Raw genomic sequence first — 24,597 nt, forward strand, 5'->3', positions numbered from 1 at the left:
GGGTAAGAAATAAGACTAAAAGCCATTCTTGCAACTCTGTCACTGTATATAATACGCACCCTGTTCAGACAGAAAATATAGTACAAAACTTACTGTATAATACAAACCCCTTCCTACCCTCAAGTAAATCAGGAAAAATTTCTGTTACCATTACCAACTACACTTCCCTTCCAGATGACAAAAATTAACTAGTTGACTTGGAATTCCCAGTGTGTTTCTTTTAAATTGGACAGGGGGATTGCTAATCTGCGTGTCAAGGATAGTAAAAGGATTTTATTCAAGTTATATTGTCTCTTTTCGCATTCGAATATAGACAGCGAGTCAGGTATTAAATGTCTTTAAAGGATCCTCCTGCAAAACTACAATAGATCTTGCTACTATTTTTGAGACAATTCCTTCAAGTTATATTGTAGAAGCAGTAGGATTCTATTGAAGATATCACAAGGTCATGAATGCTTTAAAAGGGTTCAATCTCTTGGCACCATCTTACTGCAAATTACAATACAACTCTTCTTTAACTATATAAATGTATAAGCAGCATGATTTCAATAAAGATGTTAGTCAGTGTGATATTACATGTAAAGGTGATAATTAGATCCTCTATACAGTCTGTAAGCTTTAATTTCCTCCACTATCTTAATATGACTTAACACCTAATACAGAGTCTTATCACAGATTATACTGCTTTACTTACTTATATAGACTGATATCTTAAGGAAGGTTTAAGACAACTGGTAATTTTCAGACCCATAGAGACTCAAATAGAACTCTACAGGCCAAAGACAATATGAAATTTTTGCTTTAAAGGGATTGTGTAAAGAGGTTTTCTAGCCTTTTAATGTGTATCAGGGACACTTTTGACTTCTATTTTTCGTCCGATGTCTGTGGTTCCTGCAATTTCAGAAAGAGTTAATTGGAAATGCAAGAGAATTCGTAACCAGACCAGAATAACATAATAATATATGTTATCAGGTATTTCTGGAATTGCAGGCTTCTTACAAAGAATTAGAATGTCCCTAATAGAAGTCAAAGGTGTCCCGATACAAATAAAAAAAAACTAGAAAACCTTTTAACAATCCCTTTAAGTGTGGTCCGCTTCGGTAGATTTTTTCCAAGGATTGATCAGATTTTCCTTGAAACTGTTCATTGAAATCCAGACACTCTTGTTTCTCCCTTGCCCCTCCCTTGCCCCTCCCTTATCTCTATAGATGTGGGAAGTTATGTTGGGATATTATAATGCAGTATCTGCAATTATCAAAATAGCTTTCAAAGCCAAACTTTACAACGTCACAAAACTGTATTAATAAGCAACTATAGTATAAGTAGAAACTACCCTCTATATTTGTCAAATAAGATAGGATTTTCTACTGTGAACCTAAACAAGAACAAAATTATTGAAATTGTCCCTGCATCATTACTCAGTATGTAATGAACCATGTTTGTTAGAACACATTGCCTGCTCTATCTAATAATCATCACAGGAACTGTCTTGGGAATTTTATATCTTCATCGCATGTCTAATAGTTTACAGAGCCGGTTGAGCTGACATTTCAATTTTAAGTTTTCTGATTTTTAATTTAGGTTTGATAGACATGTATGCATTCAATCGTAAGTCTGAAAATTAGAAGCATAAACAGTTTGATGCTAATTTTTGATTATTGTTTGTTTTCAAAAAGCATTTTTTTTTTTTTCAAAATTTGTTATTTTTTAAATTTTTATAAACATACTTTAATGATATTTATTATATTTTTGAAGAATTGGCTAATGAACTAGCTAATTCAAAACTTTCTGATCCTTTTTCATTTGAAATGTCAACATATTTAGATTGTTGTCAAAAAGACATTTTCATTTTGGCATTTCAAATTTTCTAATAAGTTTTATCAAAAAAAAGAAAGGAATTTCTTTTCAAAGATTTGAAATTTTACAATTTTATATCATTTTCATTACATTTACTTTGACATTTCGTGTTCTGTTTTGTATTTGTTTTGATTAACCATACGTTTGTTTGAATCTTTGAATTTGATTTTAAATTATTGAATTTTCTGTGTTTACCAGACGATTGATTCCAATTTGATATTAGCCATTAGAGCTTGATACATTATAAAATCAACATTCAATTTGTCACGATTCAATTCTCTTTTGATGCATTATAAATCTGTTGTTTTATACATCTACTTGAAGGACTGTTAACGTGATTGTTTTTAAGAGTTATGTTTGGTGTTATTTTAAAATCTTTAAGTTAAGTCTATCAAGAGGACAGATTGAAATTCTATAGTACATTATACATTATAGATTATCAAATTTGTCATATTTCATTTCTCTTTTGAATTTGCATTATCACAGCAATTTTCGTGAACACACCCATATGAAAGACTGTTTTTACCAGACATGTGTAATATTGTTCTTAAAGACCTCAAGACAACAGATTCAATCTATTGTCTGAGCAAATTAAAAAATTGTTTGAATTTTTTCGAAATTTGTTCAAGAGAATTGGAATATCAGCATCAAAATAGTACTGATAGTCTTGGAATGTCTTTGTGTTGATAAAAATATAATTCTTTGTAAGTTTACATTGATACGAAACTAATTTCCCTAGTAGAAATTTCAACCTCAAAAAGTCACAAATTTTGGCTGCAAATTGTCCTCTATAAAAGCAAATTTTGAAGACAAAATGTGTGCTTATGTTTATATTTTTATCAACGCAAAGACATTCTAAGACTAACAGGCTGCTATTCCAATTCTCATCAAAAACAATAGAAAAAATTCACAAACTTTTTACTCTGCTTAGAAAATAATTCATTACAGAATTGATGCATTTCTCTTTTGGTGCATTATAAAACAATTTTCTAATACACCCACATTCAATTTTTTTATTAAAACACTTATATGAAAGAATGTTTTTGCCAGTAATATCTGATGCTGTTCTAAAATGCCCGGCTATTAGTTATGTTTCAAGGACAGATTTGAGTATGAAATTAGCTATTTGAGTCTTTTTTATTGAAGATTCAATATCAAATTTTGTCATATTTCATTGGTATACCCACATGAAGACAGAAGAATGATTGATAAAATAAATTGAAATAAAATGTCTATGTTTTTATTTCCAGCTGATAAAGCGAGTGAAGAACCAGGATTTTATGAAAAGTTGTCGGCACATTTCTTGAACCAGCTTCAGGTAATTAAATAGTCATCTTCTTTTATTACCTCACATAGTAATAGTACAACAGAAATGTGGATATGTTAAATGACTCAGAATCAATACAAATTCAATCAAGGAGCACCTGCTGCAAATTTCAACAGAAAAAGAGCAGAAAGTATTGGAATGTACATTGTTTAAAGTTCTACCATTATATCATCTATGGCAACTCTTTTTCTTCTATAAGGATCCTTCATCATTTGCATGACCCCCCTTCCCCCTATAAATCTTTTTCATGTCGGAGAACATAGCGTGACTGAATTAGAAATATCCCAAGTATAATTGTCCAAAATTTTATCCTAAAGTGTATAATTCCTAATTCCTAACCCCCCTCCCCCCCAAAAAAATGTCAAAGTAACCCCATCGGAGGTAATAACCCCAGGTTGAAAATTCCTAATCTATGGTATGATTCTGTTTAATAGTAGGCAAATCAAAAGTCATATAAGTGAGACAGATAGCTTTTAATGAGCTCATGTGATTGTGTTTAAAGAGCCCAATGCTATAAGTTATATCTCAGTCACTGTCACCACCCAATATGCTTGCTAGCCAGCCTGCTTGCTGCAAATAATTTTCATAGCATTCTAATTGCAGGTATCCATGCGTAATATCCATATAAGGTATGAAGATACTGTAACCAATGTTGATCATCCGTTTGCTTGTGGTTTCATATTGAAACAGATGTATATGAAAACAACAGATTCAAAATGGAAACCAACTAAAATTAACGAAACATTCTCAAATATGTTACATAAGGTAAGGATGAATTGAATTCAAATTTTAGTAATTTTAAGACTTCATGCTGAAGAGTTCATTTCACATGTGAACAGATCAATTCAACACAAGAATAATATTAATCCAAGATTATACAATATGAGCTAAAATGAATATAAACTAAATTTGCTTTGAAATTATGAATAACAAAATAAGTTTTAAAACGTCAGTGAAAGAAATCTTGACATGACTGGCAAATACAACCAAATCATGAAGCCTGATGATAAAATAAGCGAGAGAAAATAAAAGAAAAGATTCCAAAAACAGCTCTGATGATATTTCGTTTTTGTTCAATCTTCTAATTCATATGAAATAATATATTCCTTGCGGGTGAAAGAGAAACCGTTTGAGACTTGATAATTGAATCAGATATTATCTTATTACATTTCTATCTTTGACGTAATATCATATAATTTTACATTTCAAATTGAATATTGAAAAAATTCAAAGATGTAATAATAACTATCCAGTATCAGACCACGTATTCTTGAAACGATCTTAGCGCTAGGATGTCCTAGAATCAATGTTAGAAGATAAAAACCTAGGACATCATAGCGCTCAGATAGTTTCGAGAATACGTGGCCTGATTTGTTTTTCAAATGTATTTATAACGTTAGTTAAAATGATTTTTTGTGAAAATGTGATTTAGAATGAATATAGCCAATAGTAGAACCTTTATAATTGTAATTTAATAATAAAGCTTAGCTCCTGTATGATGAGAATATAATTCTGTAATATCAGGTTAGATAAGTTGACATAAAACTTTATCAAATTATTGTGATTGAAGCCAAATCATATTAACAATGATTTTAGCCCTCTGCCCTGTCAATCTATTTCATAGTTTAACATTGTTAATTTTCAATCTGGTTCTTTTAATCAAATAACTGGAAAGTTGAAAAAAGAGCACAGCAAAACTCTACAATTGATGTATTGAGCACTATTTTAACAGTGGTATTTCTATATTACTCTACAATTGATGTATTGAGTACTATTTTAACAATGGTATTTCTATATCACTCTACAATTGATGTATTGAGCACTATTTTAACAGTGGTATTTCTATATTACTCTACAATTGATGTATTGAGCACTATTTTAACAGTGGTATTTCTATATTACTCTACAATTGATGTATTGAGCACTATTTTAACAGTGGTATTTCTATATTACTCTACAATTGATGTATTGAGCACTATTTTAACAGTGGTATTTCTATATAGCTCTACAATTGATGTATTGAGCACCATTTTAACAGTGGTATTTCTATATCACTCTACAATTTATGTATTGAGCACTATTTTGACAGTGTTATTTCTATATCGCTCTACAATTGATGTACTGAGCACTATTTTAACAGTGGTATTTCTATATTGCTTTACAATTGATGTATTGAGCACTATTTTAACAGTGGTATTTCTATATTGCTCTATAATTGATGTATTGAGCACTATTTTAGCAGTGGTATTTCTATATTGCTCTACAATTGATGTATTGAGCACTATTTTAACAGTGGCATTTCTATATTGCTCCACAATTGATGTATTGAACGCTATTTTAACAGTGGTATTTCTATATTGCTCTATAATTGATGTATTGAGCACTATTTTAACAGTGGTATTTCTATATTGCTCTGCAATTAATGTATTGAGCACTATTTTAACAGTGGTATTTCTATATTGCTCTATAATTGATATACTGAGCACTATTTTAACGGTGGTATTTCTAAATAGCTCTACAATTGATGTATTGAGCACTATTTTAACAGTGGTATTTCTATATAGCTCTACAATTGATGTATTGATCACTATTTTAACAGTGGTATTTTTATATCTCTCTACAATTGATGTATTTTAACAGTGGTATTTCTATATAGCTCTACAATTGATGTATTGAGCACTATTTTAACAGTAGTATTTCTATATCTCTCTACAATTGATGTATTGAGCACTATTTTAACAGTGGTATTTCTATATCTCTCTACAATTGATGTATTGAGCACTATTTTAACAGTGGTATTTCTATATCTCTCTACAATTGATGTATTGAGCACTATTTTAACAGTGGTATTTCTATATCTCTCTACAATTGATGTATTGAGCACTATTTTAACAGTGGTATTTCTATATAGCTCTACAATTGATGTATTATTATTGTATAATGTCAGATTGGAAGTTTCTTCTGGATGTTTGAATCTATATCTAGTGTTATTAAATATATAAAATATCTATCTATTTATAATTCTAGTTAGTGAGATTAGAAGACCTATCAGTATATTGGAATCCCTATATACCAGAACATCATTTATTACGATCTCGTCTCAATACAGATGGCTGGAGGGTAGGTTTCTTTACTTTTCTTTTAAAAAATATGTCTGGTATTCCCTTGCCCCCGACAACTCTAGAGATGATATCCATCATGTCTGAGAAACTGGTTGTGGCCAGCTTGGTATGGCTAGTATTTCTTGTGATTTGAATCAATATAGTCAGATATTTGACTATTTCTTTCTGTAATATCACCTTCTGAAACAATATATTCACTTAAGGGCAAGAAGAGTTGTGTACTGTATTCACAATTATATGGTACATGACCGTCAGTAGTAAAATCTTGCGGTCCAGTTTCTAACAGATCTTCAGAAAACTTTGTCAATTTCTCATCATATCAGGATTATTGGAGACATTTCCAAAAAAGTTTCTAAACTTTTAATTTGTAATAAATTGGCCGCTTTTGCTTTAGTGATAGTGACGCCTAAAAATACTTGTGGAATAGCATGACTGATATAAAATTGTGGAATGGTGCTATATATGCTATCAATGCCCCTGGTACACATAAAGGGTTTTGAAAACCATTGTATAATCCCTTTAAAAACCTTGTGCTTGATTATTTAGATTTTTTCTCATATACAATTCCTGTTTATAATATTAAACTCTAGTGTTTATTATTTTTCAGAATTTATTACGAATATCTATTGATTCACACAGTATATTTGAAGAGGAATTTGACTTCAGTAAGTTAAAAGTGTTGTTGATCCAAAACCATGAACTCTCTGCCAAAAAATATGATAATGTTTTAGCATGATGCAGCCACAAATTACTTCAGATATTAAACATTTGTAATTTTTAGGGGGACGCTGGCTTTCGATTATTCATAAATGATTCAAATATATTTTTTTATAAAATTTGTTTCGATGTGTTTCCCCGTCGTCCTCAGGCACATTATGACGACGGGGAAACAAGTCGAAACGTTGTATAAAACTTTAACCAGTGATTGTTTTTCCATAAAGCTGTGTCTATATATCGTACTCACAATTGCTAAATGCCATTCACAGACTTTAATACATGTATAAGGTGTTTTCCACAGAAAAGATAACACACTTTATATATAATAATATCAATGTAGATGTTGTTCTCAATCATTATTTAATATATATTTTATAGTTATGGAACCAGTTACAGCTCAAGCCAGATTAATATTAAGTACAGAAAATAATTTCTCCCTTCCAAAGCTCTTCATTGACTTCACATTGGAGGAAGTAGAGATACTTCTTTCTCGACAACAGGTACGTCTTACAATCTTTTAGAATTTCACTGAATTTACAATTTCAACAACGTGGATAAAGATTTGTGTAAATGCTTTTGGTTGACTGATATATGTGTAAAAAAGATTCAACTTTTTCTGTAAAATTTCTATTTGCAATCCCCTTTACTGCTTGGATTGAAGATGTTCTGTTGAATTTCTATTTGCAATCCCGTTTATGTCTTAAGAGAGTTGGCCCCTTGTCAGCCTGTACCACTTTCCACTTAAACAAAAGAAGAAATTTGTTTAGAAAAGCAAAGAAAAAATTTAAAAATTGTTCTACAAAGCTTACCAATAGAGTAAGTTCACAACCAAATGTAGACAATCATATTGTGTCCCCACAACTAAGTAGTAGGCATCATTCCCTATGTCCATTGTCCGTAACGTACCTGCCCCCATGTCCATGACTACAGTGTTATCGTCAAGGAAAAAAGAAAGCATCATGTTTGATAGATCAGAGATATATTTTGAATTTTAATATTTTTAGTTTGATTAATTTTGATATATTTCAGTTTTTAAACTTGCTCAGTGTAGGCGATTCCTTCCGAATGATGTCAATTAATCAGCGCTATCGTAAATATCATCCTAATACTCCATTAAAAGTCAGTCCTAGATCCTGGTGGAAATACGCCAATACTGCTATACTAGAGGAAATAATACGACCATTTTCATGGGAAAGAATCAAAGAACATAGGTGAGCATTTTTGAGAAAGATAGTTTGATGCAATCAAGTGTAATAAGGAGTGACTTAGCCTTCCCACTTTCAAAAAACCTGAATTAAATATATGTGAAAGCTTCACCTTTATCTTCAATTAGATATTCAATTCAGCCTCTCTACTATTTTGATGGCTCCGTACTAGCTGGGGAATTCAAACCTATTGCACCTAATTACCTAGAAGGGGCATTAGACTGGCTACACACTTGACTATATCAATGCCTTTCCTACTATATGTTGCTTGTATATGTTAAGCAGCAATAACGGGTGTGGTGCAAGACAGTGTATACTCACTCTTCTAGACACTTGATACCACTTTTCATTATGATATACTTACTCACTTTCTCATGTGAAAAGTTCATTAGCTGCTACTATGTAGATGTCTGTATGTTGTTTTAGGTTTCAGGTTTTGTTTTGTGGTTTGGATCATTATTACTTGGTTTATTTACTGTTATTTTTTAATATCCCTCTAAAGTACTTTGTATGATGATTATTAGGAGTAAATATAAGAAGTATAAGGATCTATATAAGAAGAGTCTGGAAGAACCAGACCATGAATCAATTAAAAGTAAACTATGGGAATTAGAAGAAAGTTTAGATGTAGCTAATATTTTGATAGCCAGGGAACAGGCTAAAGTTGAGGTAATTATATTCAAATTAAGGGATTTTGTGTCATTTATTGGAAGGATATGTTAAGAAAAAAGGATTTAAGAACATCAGGACATCTTTTACTGCTAAACAAGAGGTCTAGAGACGTGACTACTTTACAGAAACTTTGTCATATACTTTGACTGCAATAGCCACTATTCTAGCATCGCAGAATGCAGCGATTTGATTGTACTCCAGCAAACACAGCTAATCAGAGCCCTCGACAGAAAGACTGTATTTATAATAGCTTATTGTTTATAGACATTTTGTCAAGAGCTCTGATTGGCTGTACAATTCAATCAAATCGCTGCATTTACAACTTGATATGTGATACAAGAAAGGTGGTAATTTTATTACAGTCTAGGTTTAAGAGGAAGTTCATAATAGCTTGACATTGTAAAGACTGAGACAAGATGGTTCCTTATATTTTGAACCCTTGTCAGTGATGCATTTTGAGAGACCCTGACCCTTAATCCCAATTTCTAAATAAAGTATCTGTTCCACCCATTCATTAATATTTTGTCCATTCATTCATTCCCTATAGATTTTATGATGTTTAAATTGCAGTTTGCACACGAAGCCCCTACTAGAGCTAGGAAAAAGAAGGTAGAAAAAGGCTGGTTTAGTTCGTGGTTTGGTGGTAGTAAAGAAGAAGAGATAGAAGTAGAAATAGACAATAAAAATCAAGGTAACGATATTAACAACAATAAGGTGATTCTCATGGTTGGTGTGCATTTTAACAGCCAGTTATTTTAGAAAGATTCTTTTCAAGTGTATATTTTCATAATGGGTTAAAATTTTTCAGATGAATTTATAGAACTTTTACTTTATGTTGATATAGAGTTAGCAAAGTAAATATTTTTCCTGCATATTCAAAACTAGCAGCTGCATTACTGGCCACTGTGTAACTGAGCAACCATTACCGTGTGACATCACATAATATTAGACATAAGGGGATGAAAGTCGACTCTCTGAGGCATTGGCACAGGCATTAGAATATTTCTTCCCAGGATTCAAACCCACAGAACCTAAATGCCAAGCAGACAACAATCTATGGTTGACTGTCATTATGTTATTATGACTACTGGTTTTTATTTAGATTGGCTAGCTGAGTTAAGTGAAGATGAGAAATATAAACTTTATCAAGGAATAGGATATGATGTTAAAGCCAGTGTTTTATCTACACCAAAAGAGGTTTGTATACACTGAAAGTCAGAGCTCTCAGAGTTTTTTTTAAAAATGACATAAGAAAGAAATCAATCGGGATCAAAAAAAGATGTTGAATTACGCAGAATGTCGGAATAATCAGATGGCGGATATCACAGAGTACTCTGTACTGTATTTAATCCTTTATATTAACCATATTAAGTATTCTTGATTAGTGTGTCCCTTACATTGAGATATAGACAGTAAAATTATTACTTACATACTTGTTTCATACTGGTGTACACTTTCAGATTTTTCAACCTGGTTTCCCTCTGTCAGTGATGCAGGTTAGAGGAACTGACAAGGCGGGGGGTCTATCGTTTAGATGGGACAATAAACTGAGAGGTTTTGAGGGTTAATTTGATTTTCATATGATTTTGTTGACAATTTCTTTTTTTGTATAATTCATTAAAGTAATGAATAATTGTTTGTATATTCCAGTATGTAGCACATAAAGTACAGATAGTATTAAAGAGTTGTTGTGCATCATTAGTAAACTATAGTAAGAAGATACTACAGATGTCCGTCACAAATTTATTGACTACTTTAGAACATAGACCAGTTGGTCACGGTGTCCGGTAGGTATTTTTTTATTTAAGGGGTATGTCAATGTGGTGTAGGCCAAGAGAATAAATTTTAAATTCATATTATTGATGGTCATTTTCATATGGTATGATATTTAAACATATATGTTGGTAGGTAGCAGATTTCATTGATTTGATTTTAGACAGTGAAAGGAGACAATAAACTCCAGGTACTTGTAAAAGATAAGTACTGACTGGAGTGCTGTTATTTGACTTTAGAGCATTTTTCATTGTTTGTGGTCTCATAGATTTTGGTTTGTCTATTTTCTAGTATTTCCTTGTTTTTATGCATACCTTGTGGACTCCTGAAGCTGTGGAAATGCTGAGCCATTCTTATCCTCTTCAAATGAGCCCCCATAAGTAATAATAATTACTCAGTATGTGAATGAATGAATGAGTAAGCTTATATATTATATTATATATTGAACTATTACAGAATATCAATGAATACAGAGAGTTTTTCTATTGATGGTGCGTCTATAGAACATGAGTTAATACCCATTTTAACTTCTGATATAGGAGTATACGGTAAGTTTTATAAATAATGCATATTTTAATATTGTTCAGGATTGTCTATTCTTGAAAGCTTAAGAAAAAGTTGTCTGTATACAACAGAGTGTAGCATCTCAGTCAGTCTTATTCTTCGTTATATGGAGATAATGTTTATCTTACGTTTTAATCTTAATCCTTTGTAAAAATGAAATAAGTCAGTACTCCAGTTGACACTGCTATAATTTGATAGGATAAAACAAGATAGGTCTGGTGGAAGGAACATCATGTATGGCATTGGGTCATGTTTATTCCTACCTAGATCCTCAGTCGTGATATGTGGATTTGATATTGTCACTCTTTTAGGGCCTGACATCTAAAGACATCTGATCTTTAGGGCCAGACATGAAATGTTGTTTTATAAGAGAGTTGAGCCGGACCCAAAATGGTAGCATGTTTTTGAGAATTTTCTTCATGACAGAAACCAAATTTGACAAAACATTTCATAAATTTATTAGTTAAGCTGTGAAAATTTGGGAGCAATGCTGTATGGATGTTTGTTGTGATGTAGCCTATATATTAATTTTGTTTCTTTCAGCCCCAGCAGTGAATCAAGTTTGTACATTAGATTTCCAGGTCAAACCTCTATATGTAGAATCTGATTACTCTCTTACATTAAATGTACAGCCAGTAGAAATAGTCTATGATGAGGTAAGAGTCTTTATTAAACATACAGCCAGTAAAAATAGTCTATGATGAGGTAAGTTTAAAATATGGCCTATTGCCTATTGTTGAAAAGTAATCTATATATTTTTCCACTGCCTGAACTTCTAAATATACATTATTCCTTCCTTACCAGCATTCTATAACAGAAGTTGCAGCATTTTTCCAAGTACCACAAGGTATAATAGATATGAGGACTGCTGCCTTGGAAACTCTACAGAATTTATCAGATTATAGCAGAGCTGGTTTACAATATGCCATTCTACAACATCAGGTATGCTTTGGTTTTTGACGCCTAGGAAAACTTTAATTTAGATTGGTGTATGCGTTGATTTGCTTCGAAATACAAATAATATTTTAAAATATCTATATAAAGGTCTTAAATCAGAGTATAAACTAATAATAATGGTGAGATTTTTGTTGTTGAAAAAAACAAAGTTTTAATAAAAAAGAGAATGAATTTCATGAAATAAAAATTAGAATTTTAGTGGTTGAGCGATCAATTAAAACAAAGTTAAAATTATTGTAAAATGTTTTTGTGAATAGGGTACCTGGATTAATTGTAATATGGTCTTTTATTTTTCTAGACTATACATTTAGTTGTAAATATGAGATCACCTTATATTGTTGTTCCTGAATTTGGAACTCTTCATAGGTAAGTCAGTTCATGATGCTGGGACGAGGGTAAAAAATTGTGGGTGTTTTTTTCCATTTCATTCCAACAGCCATTCATTTTTTATTTTCATCCGAACAAGGCTGTTATCAGATAAAATGAAGGAGAAGGGTGTGCTTTCTAAGTGTCATTCAAACCTTGCATGCAAGCCACATAGTCAAATATACTTAAACGTGGATAACAAGTACTTTTTACCTTAATCTTTATCAAGCAACTCTTTAATTTTAGAGGAGGGAATGTGTTGATAGCTGATTTTGGTACGTTACAAATACAGAGTGAACTACAACCTGAAGATGTTTCATTAGAGGTGATGATCAGTTTAGTTACAGACAAAATTGTGCAATACTATTCCAAATACGATTTTAGTTGGAATGCAAAGTTCCGATGAAAAAATTTCCAACAAGGGGGATCAAAATAGATCTTAGATTTGCAATTTTCTTGAAATATAAAGATTACCGAGGAATGTAGAAATTTATTTAATAATCATATGCCTAGTCCTCTGGATGATTTTTGGGGGGTTTGGTTGTCTTCATAGTTATGTGTGTTAGTATGGTGTTTATTATAATTGTTATATGTGGTATATTCTCATCCTGCATCTTCTAATGGACTTGTTGCATTGCAAAGTTCTTGTATCCATGATGTATTTCCAAGTTTGGACTCAATCAAGTAACAATGAGCTCTCTCCACTTTCAATTATAACTTTCCATGTCAAAATCCTTTAAGGGCAACAAAGGCGTATGTTTTATCTATTCCAGGACGCTACGATGTCAGAAATAGAATCTCGTTTGTATGATCAGTTTAACGTAACTATTACTGATGTTAAAGTTTTACTAGCTGATTCAGGTATTTTATACTTTATTAACAATATTTTATTCAGGTTAATGTATGGTTTGGCCTTTATTTGAATTTCTTTTAAATCTATCTTTTATAGCTATCTGTGAAAAAACAAACCAATAGTTTACATCTCAATGGCCAAGATTTTCCAGACCACATCTTCTTGTTGATGGTTTCTTATCATATTTATGGACAAATGTTTGTTTAAATAAAATTGATAGAATGTAACTATACATGTGAATTGTTTGTATATCATGTTTATATATTACAGGTGATGATTGGCATACAGCCCAAACACAAGCTGATTCTGAGTACCATATTTTACCTTCTGTTAGAGTTGTGGTTTCTTTCTTCAATGCTGTAAAACAAGACTATACACAACTACCAAGGTAACATCATTTCAAACTCTTCGAAATTCCTGTTTAGAAGCTTAATGGGATTCATAAGAGGTTTTTAAGGAATTCTTGTGAAATTTGGGGAAATTTTTGCTTATTTTTTCAGTGTTTTCATTTTTTGTCTATGATTCCGGTAAATACAGAAAACTGTAGAAAACTGTATTTTATGTTTTGCCACAATTGCTACATTTTTCAATATCTTTACAAGTCAATAGTCTGTTTTCTTTTTAGTTTTATCCTTTTTCTTTCAGACAAAAATTAATAGCCAGTCTTCCTACATTGAAAGTCAATATCTCCGACAAACGACTGTTATTACTAACATCGTTTGTACGTAATTTCCCCATACCCGCTAGTACTAGTATGTCAGCTCTAGGTGATGATCTAGTAGATAGTATGATGAACATGGTACCCTCGGTCATATCTGTGGTAAGTTTTTTGTCTTTTCAATAATTTTGGTGATTTTGATTCAGGCATAGTTGTAGGCCATTAAATTTAAAAAGCTTGGAAATATTGTCCTTGGTCTTCTCAATTCATTCTGTGTTTTAGTCTTTAGAGTGAAGAAGTTCCTGAAAACTCCTATGTAAAGCTCTGGCCAAGGTCACATAAAAAGAGATCTTTTAGATATTACTAGGGTGGAGTTAGTGTTTAGTTTTTGGTTATATGGCATGTAATCTTTGTAAATGCACAGATTTTGCAAGAGGAAACTAGAGGAGAAACTTTATAATCAAATTTTGTTAACTTTAATTAATTGTAGACAGTATATTTTATAATGCCTTACACATTATCGTTTAAACATGAAAATGTGTTTTTATACTCCCACATCTCTCTATGTGGACGTATACTGTCGGCTCCCCTGTCTGTCCGTCCGTCCGGCAACATTTGCTTGTAAACGCTCTAAAAACTAGATTTTTTGATGGAATCAAATGAAATTCGGTATGTGTATACATATTCGTATACGAAGATCATGTTCGAATTTGAGCTATTTTCGACCGTTAGAAGCAGAGTTATTGCCCTTGCACCAAAATCTCGAATATTTACCATCTGCATGCCGTGGTGGGCGTATATGGCTGTGGTTTACTATCTTTACTTTTACCTGTCTCAAAAACTATGATCTCTGAAAGAGGAATATGATAATATATTTCCCACCTTTATTCCTACAGGATTTATCAGAGACTCAAATAGAACCAGATATAACTTCATTACGGAAAATAAGAAGTTCAGTTTTAGGTCGGCCATTGGTAGAAAAATCAAATGTTAAATTGTCTAAAAGCAGCCGAAAATCTCAACAAGATATTCCTGTTCTTAGAATCTCATCTGGTAAGTTTTCCTGAATTATTATTGGGGAGTGATGTAGTTCTGTTGATTATTTATTCTGCTAAGTTTCACTGTATTATCGGAAGAGTTGTAGCTCATGTGTTTAAAATCTATTCTGATAACTAGCAGTTGATTCTACTACATTTGTATTCAATGTGATTGCGATAAGAAACATTCCCTATGTTTCTAGTTTAATTTGTATTTTTTTCTGATTTGTAGAAGATGATTTTTATTCAGCATCTGATAAATCTGATGAAGAAATTGATGAATGGACAGAGTGAGTTGTTTATCTTTTAACTTTTTGATTGAGGAAGTTATGGTGGCCCTACTTAAAATTTTTCAGGGCCCTGGATTCTTCCCAGTACCAATTGACTTAAACGCAAGATTAATATCTATCACTTTTATTTTTACTACTGCTTAGCAATAGACAAACAATGTAAGGCTACAGATTCAGTCCCATCAATGGACAAGATAGTATGTCTCCTTGCATCAAAATGCAGCTTAAAATACGTGTCAATCAGTTTCAGTCGTCGCTAAAATTGTACATATCATAATGATCATACATGTATTATTCTCCTTGCATCAGAAATATAGCTTAATAGGTGTGTGGTCCATTTTCAGTCTATGCTAAAAGTTCTGTACCAATAGATGATAAGTATCATCAGAAATACTGTTTATATTGTGTGTTATCTATTTTCAGCCTACGCTAAAGTTCTGTACAAATAGATAAAAGTATCATCAGAAATACTGCTTATAATGTGTGTTATCTATTTTCAGTCTATGCTAAAGTGATGTACAAATAGTTTATTTTTCTTTCTAGTACTATAAAGATCAAACCAGTGGATGATAATTCTTCACAATATAATACTGTCAAAATATTAATTCGTATGAGGTTGGGAGAATTTGTCATTAACCTGTCACGGGTGTTAGATAAAACAGATACACCATATCTCATGTTTAGACTAGATAGATTACGAGTGGATTCATCAATAACAGAATATGGCTATGCAGCCCATGCTACTCTAGGTGGAATACAGATGGTGGATAAAGTACATGTTGGTAAGTATTGACAGTTAATACTTCTCCTGTGATTTTGTATTTGTTTCAGAACATATGCCTACAGTTCAACTACCAATTACTACAACTACTACAACCACCTCGTCTCCACTGGAGGCGAATGTTAACTTGTCATCTACAGACAGAGAGGCTTACAGTTCAAAACTGTGATTGTGGATTTTTCCAATCTGACATTTTTTGACAGACTGTGAATTCGGACCACAAAGTCAAAATTCAAAATTGTCCTATTTTGTTTGAAAAGGTGTTCAAACTAGGGGGGCTGTATCTATTATGTGATATTAATGTAAGATTATTGATATGTTCTAGGATCATCTGGTGAATATATGGAAGTATTAAATACACAATCTACTTCAGATCTGATAGCTGTTACTTATAGAATGGTAGGATATTTTCTTACATTTTCTTGGTGCATCAAGGACTGATATCTTTAAATAAATCTTACCAATTATTTTGAGATATCAGCCTGAAACAGTATTGATAATCTTAGAATGACATGGCAGTAGTAAGAAACTGATAGATGTGTTTGCTATCTGCAGGATCTAAGGGCAATCTTGGCGTAAGTTTTAGATTTTAGGGGACCCTCTATCAGTGGCGAATCAGGACTGAGGCTGGATCAGCTTTGGACTTGGTTTGGCCCCCCAACTCTCAAATTTTTTCATCATATCACATATGGAATGCTTGGTATCATGAACCCACCTTGACAATTTTGTGGCATTCATAGAAACACCAACAGAATGTAGCTTGACTGAGATGACATGGAAATGACTATCAATCGGATCTGACAGACTGTAGCCTTACTGTATTACAAGCTGTGTATTTGGAAATAACTTCTTATCATGATCATCGTGGTACAAGCTCCTTTTTACTGTAAACTTTTGCTCATGGAATAGGCAAATGACCTTCAGTAAAATGAAAAGTTTCATCAAGAAATCTAACATCTCCCTATTTTAGGAAGTAACGAGTCTAGCTTTGATTTTTTACAGGTACAAGCTGATTGTCCCGATTTTGAACAAGTTTATAACAGTGTTGAAAATAATGTATTAATCAAGTTTCAAGCCATGTCTGCCATGTTTGATCAAGCCAGTATGATTTATCTCAATGTTTTCATGAATGGTTTAATTCAGAGGTAAGATGAGTTCTTGTTTGTCTTCTATGTAGTGATATAACCGCCCTGATGAGGATTTTATATCAGAAATGCATATTGGCAGTAGGATATGCGCTCTTGCTGGTTTGATATGAGTGAAAATCTTCATAATGTAGAATATTCTTCCAATTGTATGGAACCTGACATTCAATATTTACCCTATGCCTTACCCTGCCATAATGGGTATACACCCACTTCGTGATAGGTGCACATGGAACACATTCTGAACCCTGTTTCAACTTGTTTTATTGAATGTCCAGTTGATTCCATGAATCTGGAACGTGCAGAGCTCACCAGTCGAGCGGTCAAAAGATGAATATAGTACATAAATCTAGAACAAGCAGAGCTCACCAGTCGAGCGGTCAAAAGATGAATATAGTACATAAATCTAGAACAAGCAGAGCTCACCAGTCGAGCGGTCAAAAGATGAATATAGTACATAAATCTAGAACAAGCAGAGCTCACCAGTCGAGCGATCACAAGATGAATATAGTACATGAATCTAGAACGTGTAGAACTCACCGGTCAAGCGGTCACAAGATGGATATTAAACACTATCTAACTATATATTCTATGATATTTCAGTATACAGAATATGGATATGAAGACCAGTACCAGTACAGTAACATCAGATTTAGCTAATAAAGATGGATTTAACATCACAAATAAACTAACAGCTATTACTGATGAAGGTAAGTCATATCAAAGGATTTTTAAAGTGGTTTTCTTAATTTTTATGTGCATCAGGGTTGTTTATGGCAACCATTTGCACCATTCCAGTTTTAGTCAGAGGTCTGTTGATCTTACATTTCCACCAACACTAAACATTTTATAACATCACTATTATAAATGCTGCTAATGCTTAATTTAAGTGGAATCGCAAGACCTTAAGACATTCGACGGAATAATGCTTATGGAAGTTCTCAGGGCCTATTTCTACTAGCTAGTTCTAGATCTCTTTAACACTAGCAGCTGCTCTACTAGTCACAAAATTACTTGATACCCTTGCTTGTGTTTCAGTTGATAATCTTCCATCTAAAGGAATCAAGTTGTATCTAGTGGCCAAGTTACAGAATCTAACTCTAAAATTCTGTGATTGTGAATGTAGTTTTGGTGAACTCAATATAAATGGTAAGTCACTTAAAGTTTACCAAATAACTGAGATATATGAGCTCTCAAAATTAAAGCCAAATTGACTAAATTACAGTGATGAACAGAATAGTTGCAGTTGTAGATGAGTGTTTTGGAGAAAGGTTAAATGTTGTGCCTTGTTTTTACTGGTTACAAGATATTTTCTTGTCTGTCCAAGCATAGAACTTTTTAAACAAATTGTCCCAAGCAAATGCCATCATAAGATATCTAGAGTTCTTATTGACTGAGCTAAGTACCATACAATTGTGAATATAATGCTCACCATTCTCACCCTCTACTAAATCTAAATAAAAATGTCTGTCACCATAAATAAAATGCACCATCTATCTAGCCCATACTTATTTTACAAATTACTAAATTTTCAGATTTTCTGGGTCATGTTGTAGCTAAGAACACCAGGACGACTTTACGGTGCCGATTAAAAGACTTGTCTTTATTAGATACATCTATTGGTGCTATTTACCCAAAGGTATGAAAGTTTTATATATTTTCCTTATAAACATCTTTATGTATGGTAGTGAGACTCATTGCTCCCGTGGCCTAAGTTAGGTGATAGGAGATAAAAGTGGACCTCTGTCCAATATTTGGAAGCACTGACAATGGAGTCATAAATTCCCAGCAGACGATAATTGACAAAGGCTTCAGTTAGGGGATAGGGGTTGAAAGCAGACACCAGCCTGACTTTTAGAAGCACTGACAGTGGCATCATAATGGCCCAGCAGACGACAATCGACAGAGGCTTCAGTTAGGTGATATCGACTTTTACAATGTGGTTTGGGTCAAAAGCCAACACCAAGCTGACTCTTGGTAGTGATATACATCTATACTACATTTGTCCATTCAACTAACTTCCATTTTCAGTAGATATAAATTTATTATATTTTTTAGATATTAGCATTAGAAGATAAAAATAGTGTATTTGATGCTAAGGTGAGGTGCCTGTTATTTTTTTCACTTAAAACGTTTGTTTTAGGGGCATGAGCTCATATGATTTTGAGACAACTAGAAGTGCTTGCAGGAAAAAAGTGTCAAAATTTGTACAAAAATTAAACAAATCACTGTCGAAACACATAGATTGAGAGGGGCTGAGATTATAATAGGACAATTATTTGAACATATTTATTGCAGTCAAGAGTGGGTGCTGGTTTTTAGTGTGGGGTTTCTTGTACAAATTTAAAGAGGATATGGTTTACAGAGATTTTACTGTATTTACCTGTTTTGGTTTGAGATAATCAGTCTGTTTTTTGAAACGATTATATTCTGGTTTTCTGTCTATATTGTTTCTGATGGAATAATCAGCCTATTGTTTTTAATAACATACTAAATCCTGTCTTTACAGCTAGTGAAATATAATAAATCTGATGAGTTAAGATCTGATAATAAACTAAAACATGAAGGACTAGATTATAGTTTACGTCTGCATGTTGGACAGTTTCAAACTGTTTTACTGGGTAAATTCTACTGGGAATTAGCTGTAAGTTTTTTACCAGGTTTCTCAATTTCTTTATTACAAGATTTTTATTAAGATATTATTTCATGTGTCAGCAATGTAAGATTAGGATCAGGAAATAGACAATGAATTCTCAAACAAGACCTTGATAAAGATTACTGTTTGAAAACTCTAATATTAAAGGAAGGAGTAGTATAAAAAATGAGTCTTTATAAGTAAATGCCTATCAAACAGTAGAAGAAGTGGTATATCCATGATATTGCTTATTTATCTAATGCTCCGTCTTCTTTTAGATGTTTTTGAAAGATTTTAAGAACTGAGTCGTATTCAGGCTCATTCAGTAATGTTGGTATTTTTATTTTAGAGATTTTTTGAGCCGTTTATCAATAAAGAAATGACAGAAGCCGCCAAAACAGTAGCAGTAGAGACAGTTGTTCGACAGGTATTGATTTCTTAAAAATGATTTGAGTATTATAATACATAAATAAGCTATTTGATTTATTATCTCACTAAAACCCTGGTTCCCAATCTGAGGTGTTTTCACCCCCTGGGGTGTCAGGGGTGTGGACAACTGTTGTAGGAGAAGGTTTTTTTGGGGGGATATTATTTGGTTCCAAAGATTACACCAGGGCTGTGAAGGCTGTAAAAAAGGTTGGGAACCACTGTAGTAAAATCAGCTGAGAATGAGATTCTATATTATAACAGTTTCTTATTTTATGATTATTTGAAAGCTTATCTAAATAGGATGAAATTGAATTTTTAAGATATCTGATTTAACTGAATGTAAAATGGATCTTCATGATGATTCAAGTTAAGTTTTTGAGAATAGGAATCCAGTTTTTTCTGAAATTTTGTATTGTAAATGTATTGTATTTCTATATACCTTTGAATTTAGGGTAGAGATTGCATTTTTATGTGTTTTTATCTAACACCCCTCCCCCCTTCCTATATGATATCTGTATCTTTATATTACAGTACGATGAAATAGAAGAACATAATTTAAGAATAACTTTACGACTAGATCTGAAAGCTCCAACCATATTAATACCAGAGCATTCTAAATCAACTCAGATGTTTCTGGTGAACCTTGGAAACCTCAGTATTAAAAATTATTATGATTTTACCACTGTATCAACTGATATTAAACAGGAATGGAATCATATTTATCTACACTTAAATCAGGTCCAGGCTGACAGGTAAGATTCTGATACATTGTTATGTGACTTAAATTAAGATGATTTTAGTATTCTAGACTTCTGATTGGTCAATTGCTAAAATTGATTTTCAATTTAGTTTTATTATCCAATCAGATTACTGTATTTCTTAAAATCTGTTATGTTTTCAAGTATTAGGTCGCAGGATGTTTTCTTTCTTATTTCCTGCAGTTGAATAAACTCATTCTATGTTTTTTTTTGAAATATGAAACAGCATCAAGACTAATTTATACTTAGCGATCAAAAACACTGTAAGAAATGAACAAAAAAAGCATGTCAATACTTAACATCATCTACAGTTGAGTAATGAATGGAAATGAATGTTTTATATCCTCCTTTCTTACACCTGATTGGGCTAATGCAATGCCATGCAGTGTGCAATAAGGGTTAATCTTGTCAGGACGATGCCATTAGCCTACTCTTTTTCGATTTCCAAATGATCACCTTTTTTGTTGTTTTCCAGAGTACAGTTATGCCTCGCTGATGATGTGTGTAATGTATTACATACTGTCATAGAGCCTGTTAGTTTAAAATCTGATATACGTCTGGCCATGAAACCTGTCATATCAGACGTTAAACTTGACATCTCCGGCCATGTTGATAAAGTTCAGGTAAATCTTCAGAGTTTCCCAAAACTATAAGGCCTATTCCTTATTTTGAAAGGGGTACAGGGTTTCATTTATAAATTCACTTATTAGCGGCGAAATGTTCATTATATTGTTGACGTAAACTAAAATGGGTTTACAATGGAGTAAACTTTGAAATAATTTGACAGGTAACAAAAATCACCCCTTTTTTTACAAATGAACTCTTCCAATCATACATAAACAGCTTCATTCTGACTTAAAGTATGCATGTGTGGAAAAGTTCAAAAGAGGTTGAGGGGTGTCAAGTAGATGACTGGCCCACTATTTCAAGCATTGGCGAGAATACGTGAAACCTCAATCTTTTGTTAAATATATGTATTATGTCTGTTTTTAGATAAATATTCTACAGAATGATCTGAAGTTAGCATTATGTATATTAAATGAAAATGCAAATGAAGGCTCACCACAGACGGTGAAACCAGGTGGGTTTTTATATGATGATTGAAAGGGCTATAGTCATCTAATTATTCAGTATCCCACCTGATGGACGTCTCCTGCCATGAAAATTTGACATCTGAATCAATTCAACATTTGGTTGTTGTTGTCACTTCGTCAATATATAGAATTTTTATTTAATTGCAGACAATCTGCACTTTTGAATTTTAATCTGGGACATGATATAGTCAGCTTAAAAAAGGCCTGAAAATGAACTAGACTAGTAGTGTACATCATGCCTTACAAAGATAATACTTTCTATATTGTTTGATATACTGTTTGATAGGTATTTAGTGATTGACACCAAATAGAATATAAGTCTTTTATGGATAACAATCACTATATTTCTTAAAGACAATGTTTCAACAAGATACCACTGGTCGTTATCAAGTTTACAAAATATAATACTTTCTAGATTATAATGAGATGATTTATATGGTGTTAAGAACATTGTTGACATATTGTTTACACAGACCATTCCTAGTAATCTAATGTGTTGAACCCTGCAAATGGCGTTAGCTACTTTGAAGTTTCAATTTTCCAGTAAGGTGTGGAACTGTGTATATGATTTGAATTGTAGCAGGTTAGGCAGAAATATCTCAACTAAAATAGCCCTAGTATTCATTGCTCTCCCTCAAACAGCCTTTCATTTTGATATTATTTCAGATATGTTTGAATCTCCTACAATGCAGAATATAGCTGAAGTTAGTTTAGATAATACTGCTCAACCTGCAGCAGGATTACGAGATCACAGTGCGAGTAAATCATCTACTAATATACTATTTAGATTAGATGGTGTTTCAGCTTTACTATTACATCAACCAAACTCTAAAGAGGTTTGTGCAATTGTTGTTTTTGTTTTTGTCAATTATTACAGTAAATAACGGACACAATTTTATGGTGTACTACTCCCTAGTTTTATTATACACTACATTTCAACAATCTACATTGTCATCATCAGGTGAAAATGACAGAACTCAAGAGTAGTATACAATTAAATTGTGTCCGTTATTGAATGTGATCTCTACCCTAAATGTCGCTAAAGGATTAATTATTACAGTGGTTTAACATGGCCTTTATGATAGCTGATTTGTAACTTGTACGTATATTATATATGTACTATATGCTGAATAATGAGAAATCAGTAGGTTTTTTTCAATGATTTTTTCTAAGTTATAAGAAAACATATCGTTGTCATCTGTTTTTTGGTTACAAAATCATTGTCAAGATAGTTTGTTAAAACGGTGTAATGTTTTATAAGAGAAACTCTCTTATAGAAGCACTGACGGAGGTCACAAGTAGGGACTGTGCGCTGTCCGTGACAACAAGAAATCCAGAATCATTCAAAGACATTTACAGTTGGCTATCGGAAATGACGAGGAATGGAACAAGCTGTTGTTTGGAGTAACCATCGCTCGTAAAACGGTGTTAGAAATTTTTTTTAAGTTATACATGTTCACAAAAACACTTGAATTCTTTTTTTCCAGGCAAGTTCTATAAAGGAAGAGCTATGTAAACTAGATATGAATGATTTAAGTTTAAATGGTATTTATCATAGTGATGGTGATTTAAAAATAACCTTTAACCTTCAGACTATAGCTATTAATGATATTAGATCTAATAGTACATTCGCTGATAAAAGGTTAGTTTTAGTAATGTAATGATCATATACTGTATATTTGTGAATATAATGCGCACCCTTTTAGTGCACTAGAGCTAGTCTGGAAAATTCTTTTATTTTAAAGTGATACTACGTCTTAGAATGAACATAAAATTTAATTCTCAAGAATGGTCAATATGAGTATATATTCATCTGTTATTTTACCTGGTGTCAACAAATTACAACAGAATTCCTGTAAAATCTGTAAAAATTGATAAAACTATGTAAAACTATCATAATATTAAGCGTTTTTCAATAGTTAATTGCATTTTTATTAATTTTTTCGATTTATCGGATTATATAAGGATCCTGTTATGTTATTTATGACACCAGGTATATCTACTGATGAATATATGCTCCTATTGGCCAAGTTTAAAATTTTTAAATTTCATGTTAATTCTAAGACGTAGTAGCCCTTTAAATGGGCACCCTTACCAATACTGTAGCAAATCAAAGTCTTCTATTTTTTAGAAAAGTGATATACTATGTGTTATTGTGATTATAATGCACACCCATACTTATACCTCAGCAAGTTTTGAGAAATCTCTTTCACTGTAAATAATGTGCACCCTAAATAACACAAGATATATAGATATACTACTTCTGAGTTTATTACATACTACGTTTCGAAACACATACTGGTAACGTTGCCAAGTAAATAGTTGGTTAATCATTATTTACTTGACAACGTTACCAG

At 32.3% G+C, this 24,597-nt stretch overlaps 1 protein-coding gene across 1 annotated transcript in view; it reads left to right on the plus strand.

Moving 5' to 3' along the window:
• LOTGIDRAFT_230253 (hypothetical protein) overlaps positions 1-24,597 on the plus strand; it is a gene marked incomplete at its 5' end in the record, with an annotated part of 64,451 nt that overhangs the window by 7,040 nt on the left and 32,814 nt on the right. Inside the window, 34 exons of the mRNA XM_009047209.1 lie at positions 3,108-3,175; positions 3,788-3,949; positions 6,212-6,304; positions 6,914-6,971; positions 7,402-7,523; positions 8,053-8,234; positions 8,753-8,897; positions 9,471-9,591; positions 10,003-10,097; positions 10,551-10,687; positions 11,130-11,221; positions 11,781-11,893; positions 12,042-12,179; positions 12,493-12,560; positions 12,807-12,885; positions 13,334-13,421; positions 13,684-13,801; positions 14,059-14,233; positions 14,968-15,124; positions 15,341-15,398; positions 15,942-16,180; positions 16,505-16,578; positions 17,182-17,324; positions 17,928-18,034; positions 18,363-18,473; positions 18,860-18,963; positions 19,383-19,424; positions 19,834-19,968; positions 20,309-20,386; positions 20,920-21,140; positions 21,622-21,769; positions 22,140-22,227; positions 22,907-23,076; positions 23,728-23,882. Coding sequence (XP_009045457.1) covers positions 3,108-3,175; positions 3,788-3,949; positions 6,212-6,304; positions 6,914-6,971; positions 7,402-7,523; positions 8,053-8,234; positions 8,753-8,897; positions 9,471-9,591; positions 10,003-10,097; positions 10,551-10,687; positions 11,130-11,221; positions 11,781-11,893; positions 12,042-12,179; positions 12,493-12,560; positions 12,807-12,885; positions 13,334-13,421; positions 13,684-13,801; positions 14,059-14,233; positions 14,968-15,124; positions 15,341-15,398; positions 15,942-16,180; positions 16,505-16,578; positions 17,182-17,324; positions 17,928-18,034; positions 18,363-18,473; positions 18,860-18,963; positions 19,383-19,424; positions 19,834-19,968; positions 20,309-20,386; positions 20,920-21,140; positions 21,622-21,769; positions 22,140-22,227; positions 22,907-23,076; positions 23,728-23,882 — 4,084 coding nt within the window. The remainder of the gene's footprint in view (positions 1-3,107; positions 3,176-3,787; positions 3,950-6,211; positions 6,305-6,913; positions 6,972-7,401; positions 7,524-8,052; positions 8,235-8,752; positions 8,898-9,470; positions 9,592-10,002; positions 10,098-10,550; positions 10,688-11,129; positions 11,222-11,780; positions 11,894-12,041; positions 12,180-12,492; positions 12,561-12,806; positions 12,886-13,333; positions 13,422-13,683; positions 13,802-14,058; positions 14,234-14,967; positions 15,125-15,340; positions 15,399-15,941; positions 16,181-16,504; positions 16,579-17,181; positions 17,325-17,927; positions 18,035-18,362; positions 18,474-18,859; positions 18,964-19,382; positions 19,425-19,833; positions 19,969-20,308; positions 20,387-20,919; positions 21,141-21,621; positions 21,770-22,139; positions 22,228-22,906; positions 23,077-23,727; positions 23,883-24,597) is intronic.

Source organism: Lottia gigantea (genome assembly GCF_000327385.1).
Source record: "Lottia gigantea unplaced genomic scaffold LOTGIsca_11, whole genome shotgun sequence".
Lineage (NCBI taxonomy): Eukaryota > Metazoa > Mollusca > Gastropoda > Lottiidae > Lottia > Lottia gigantea.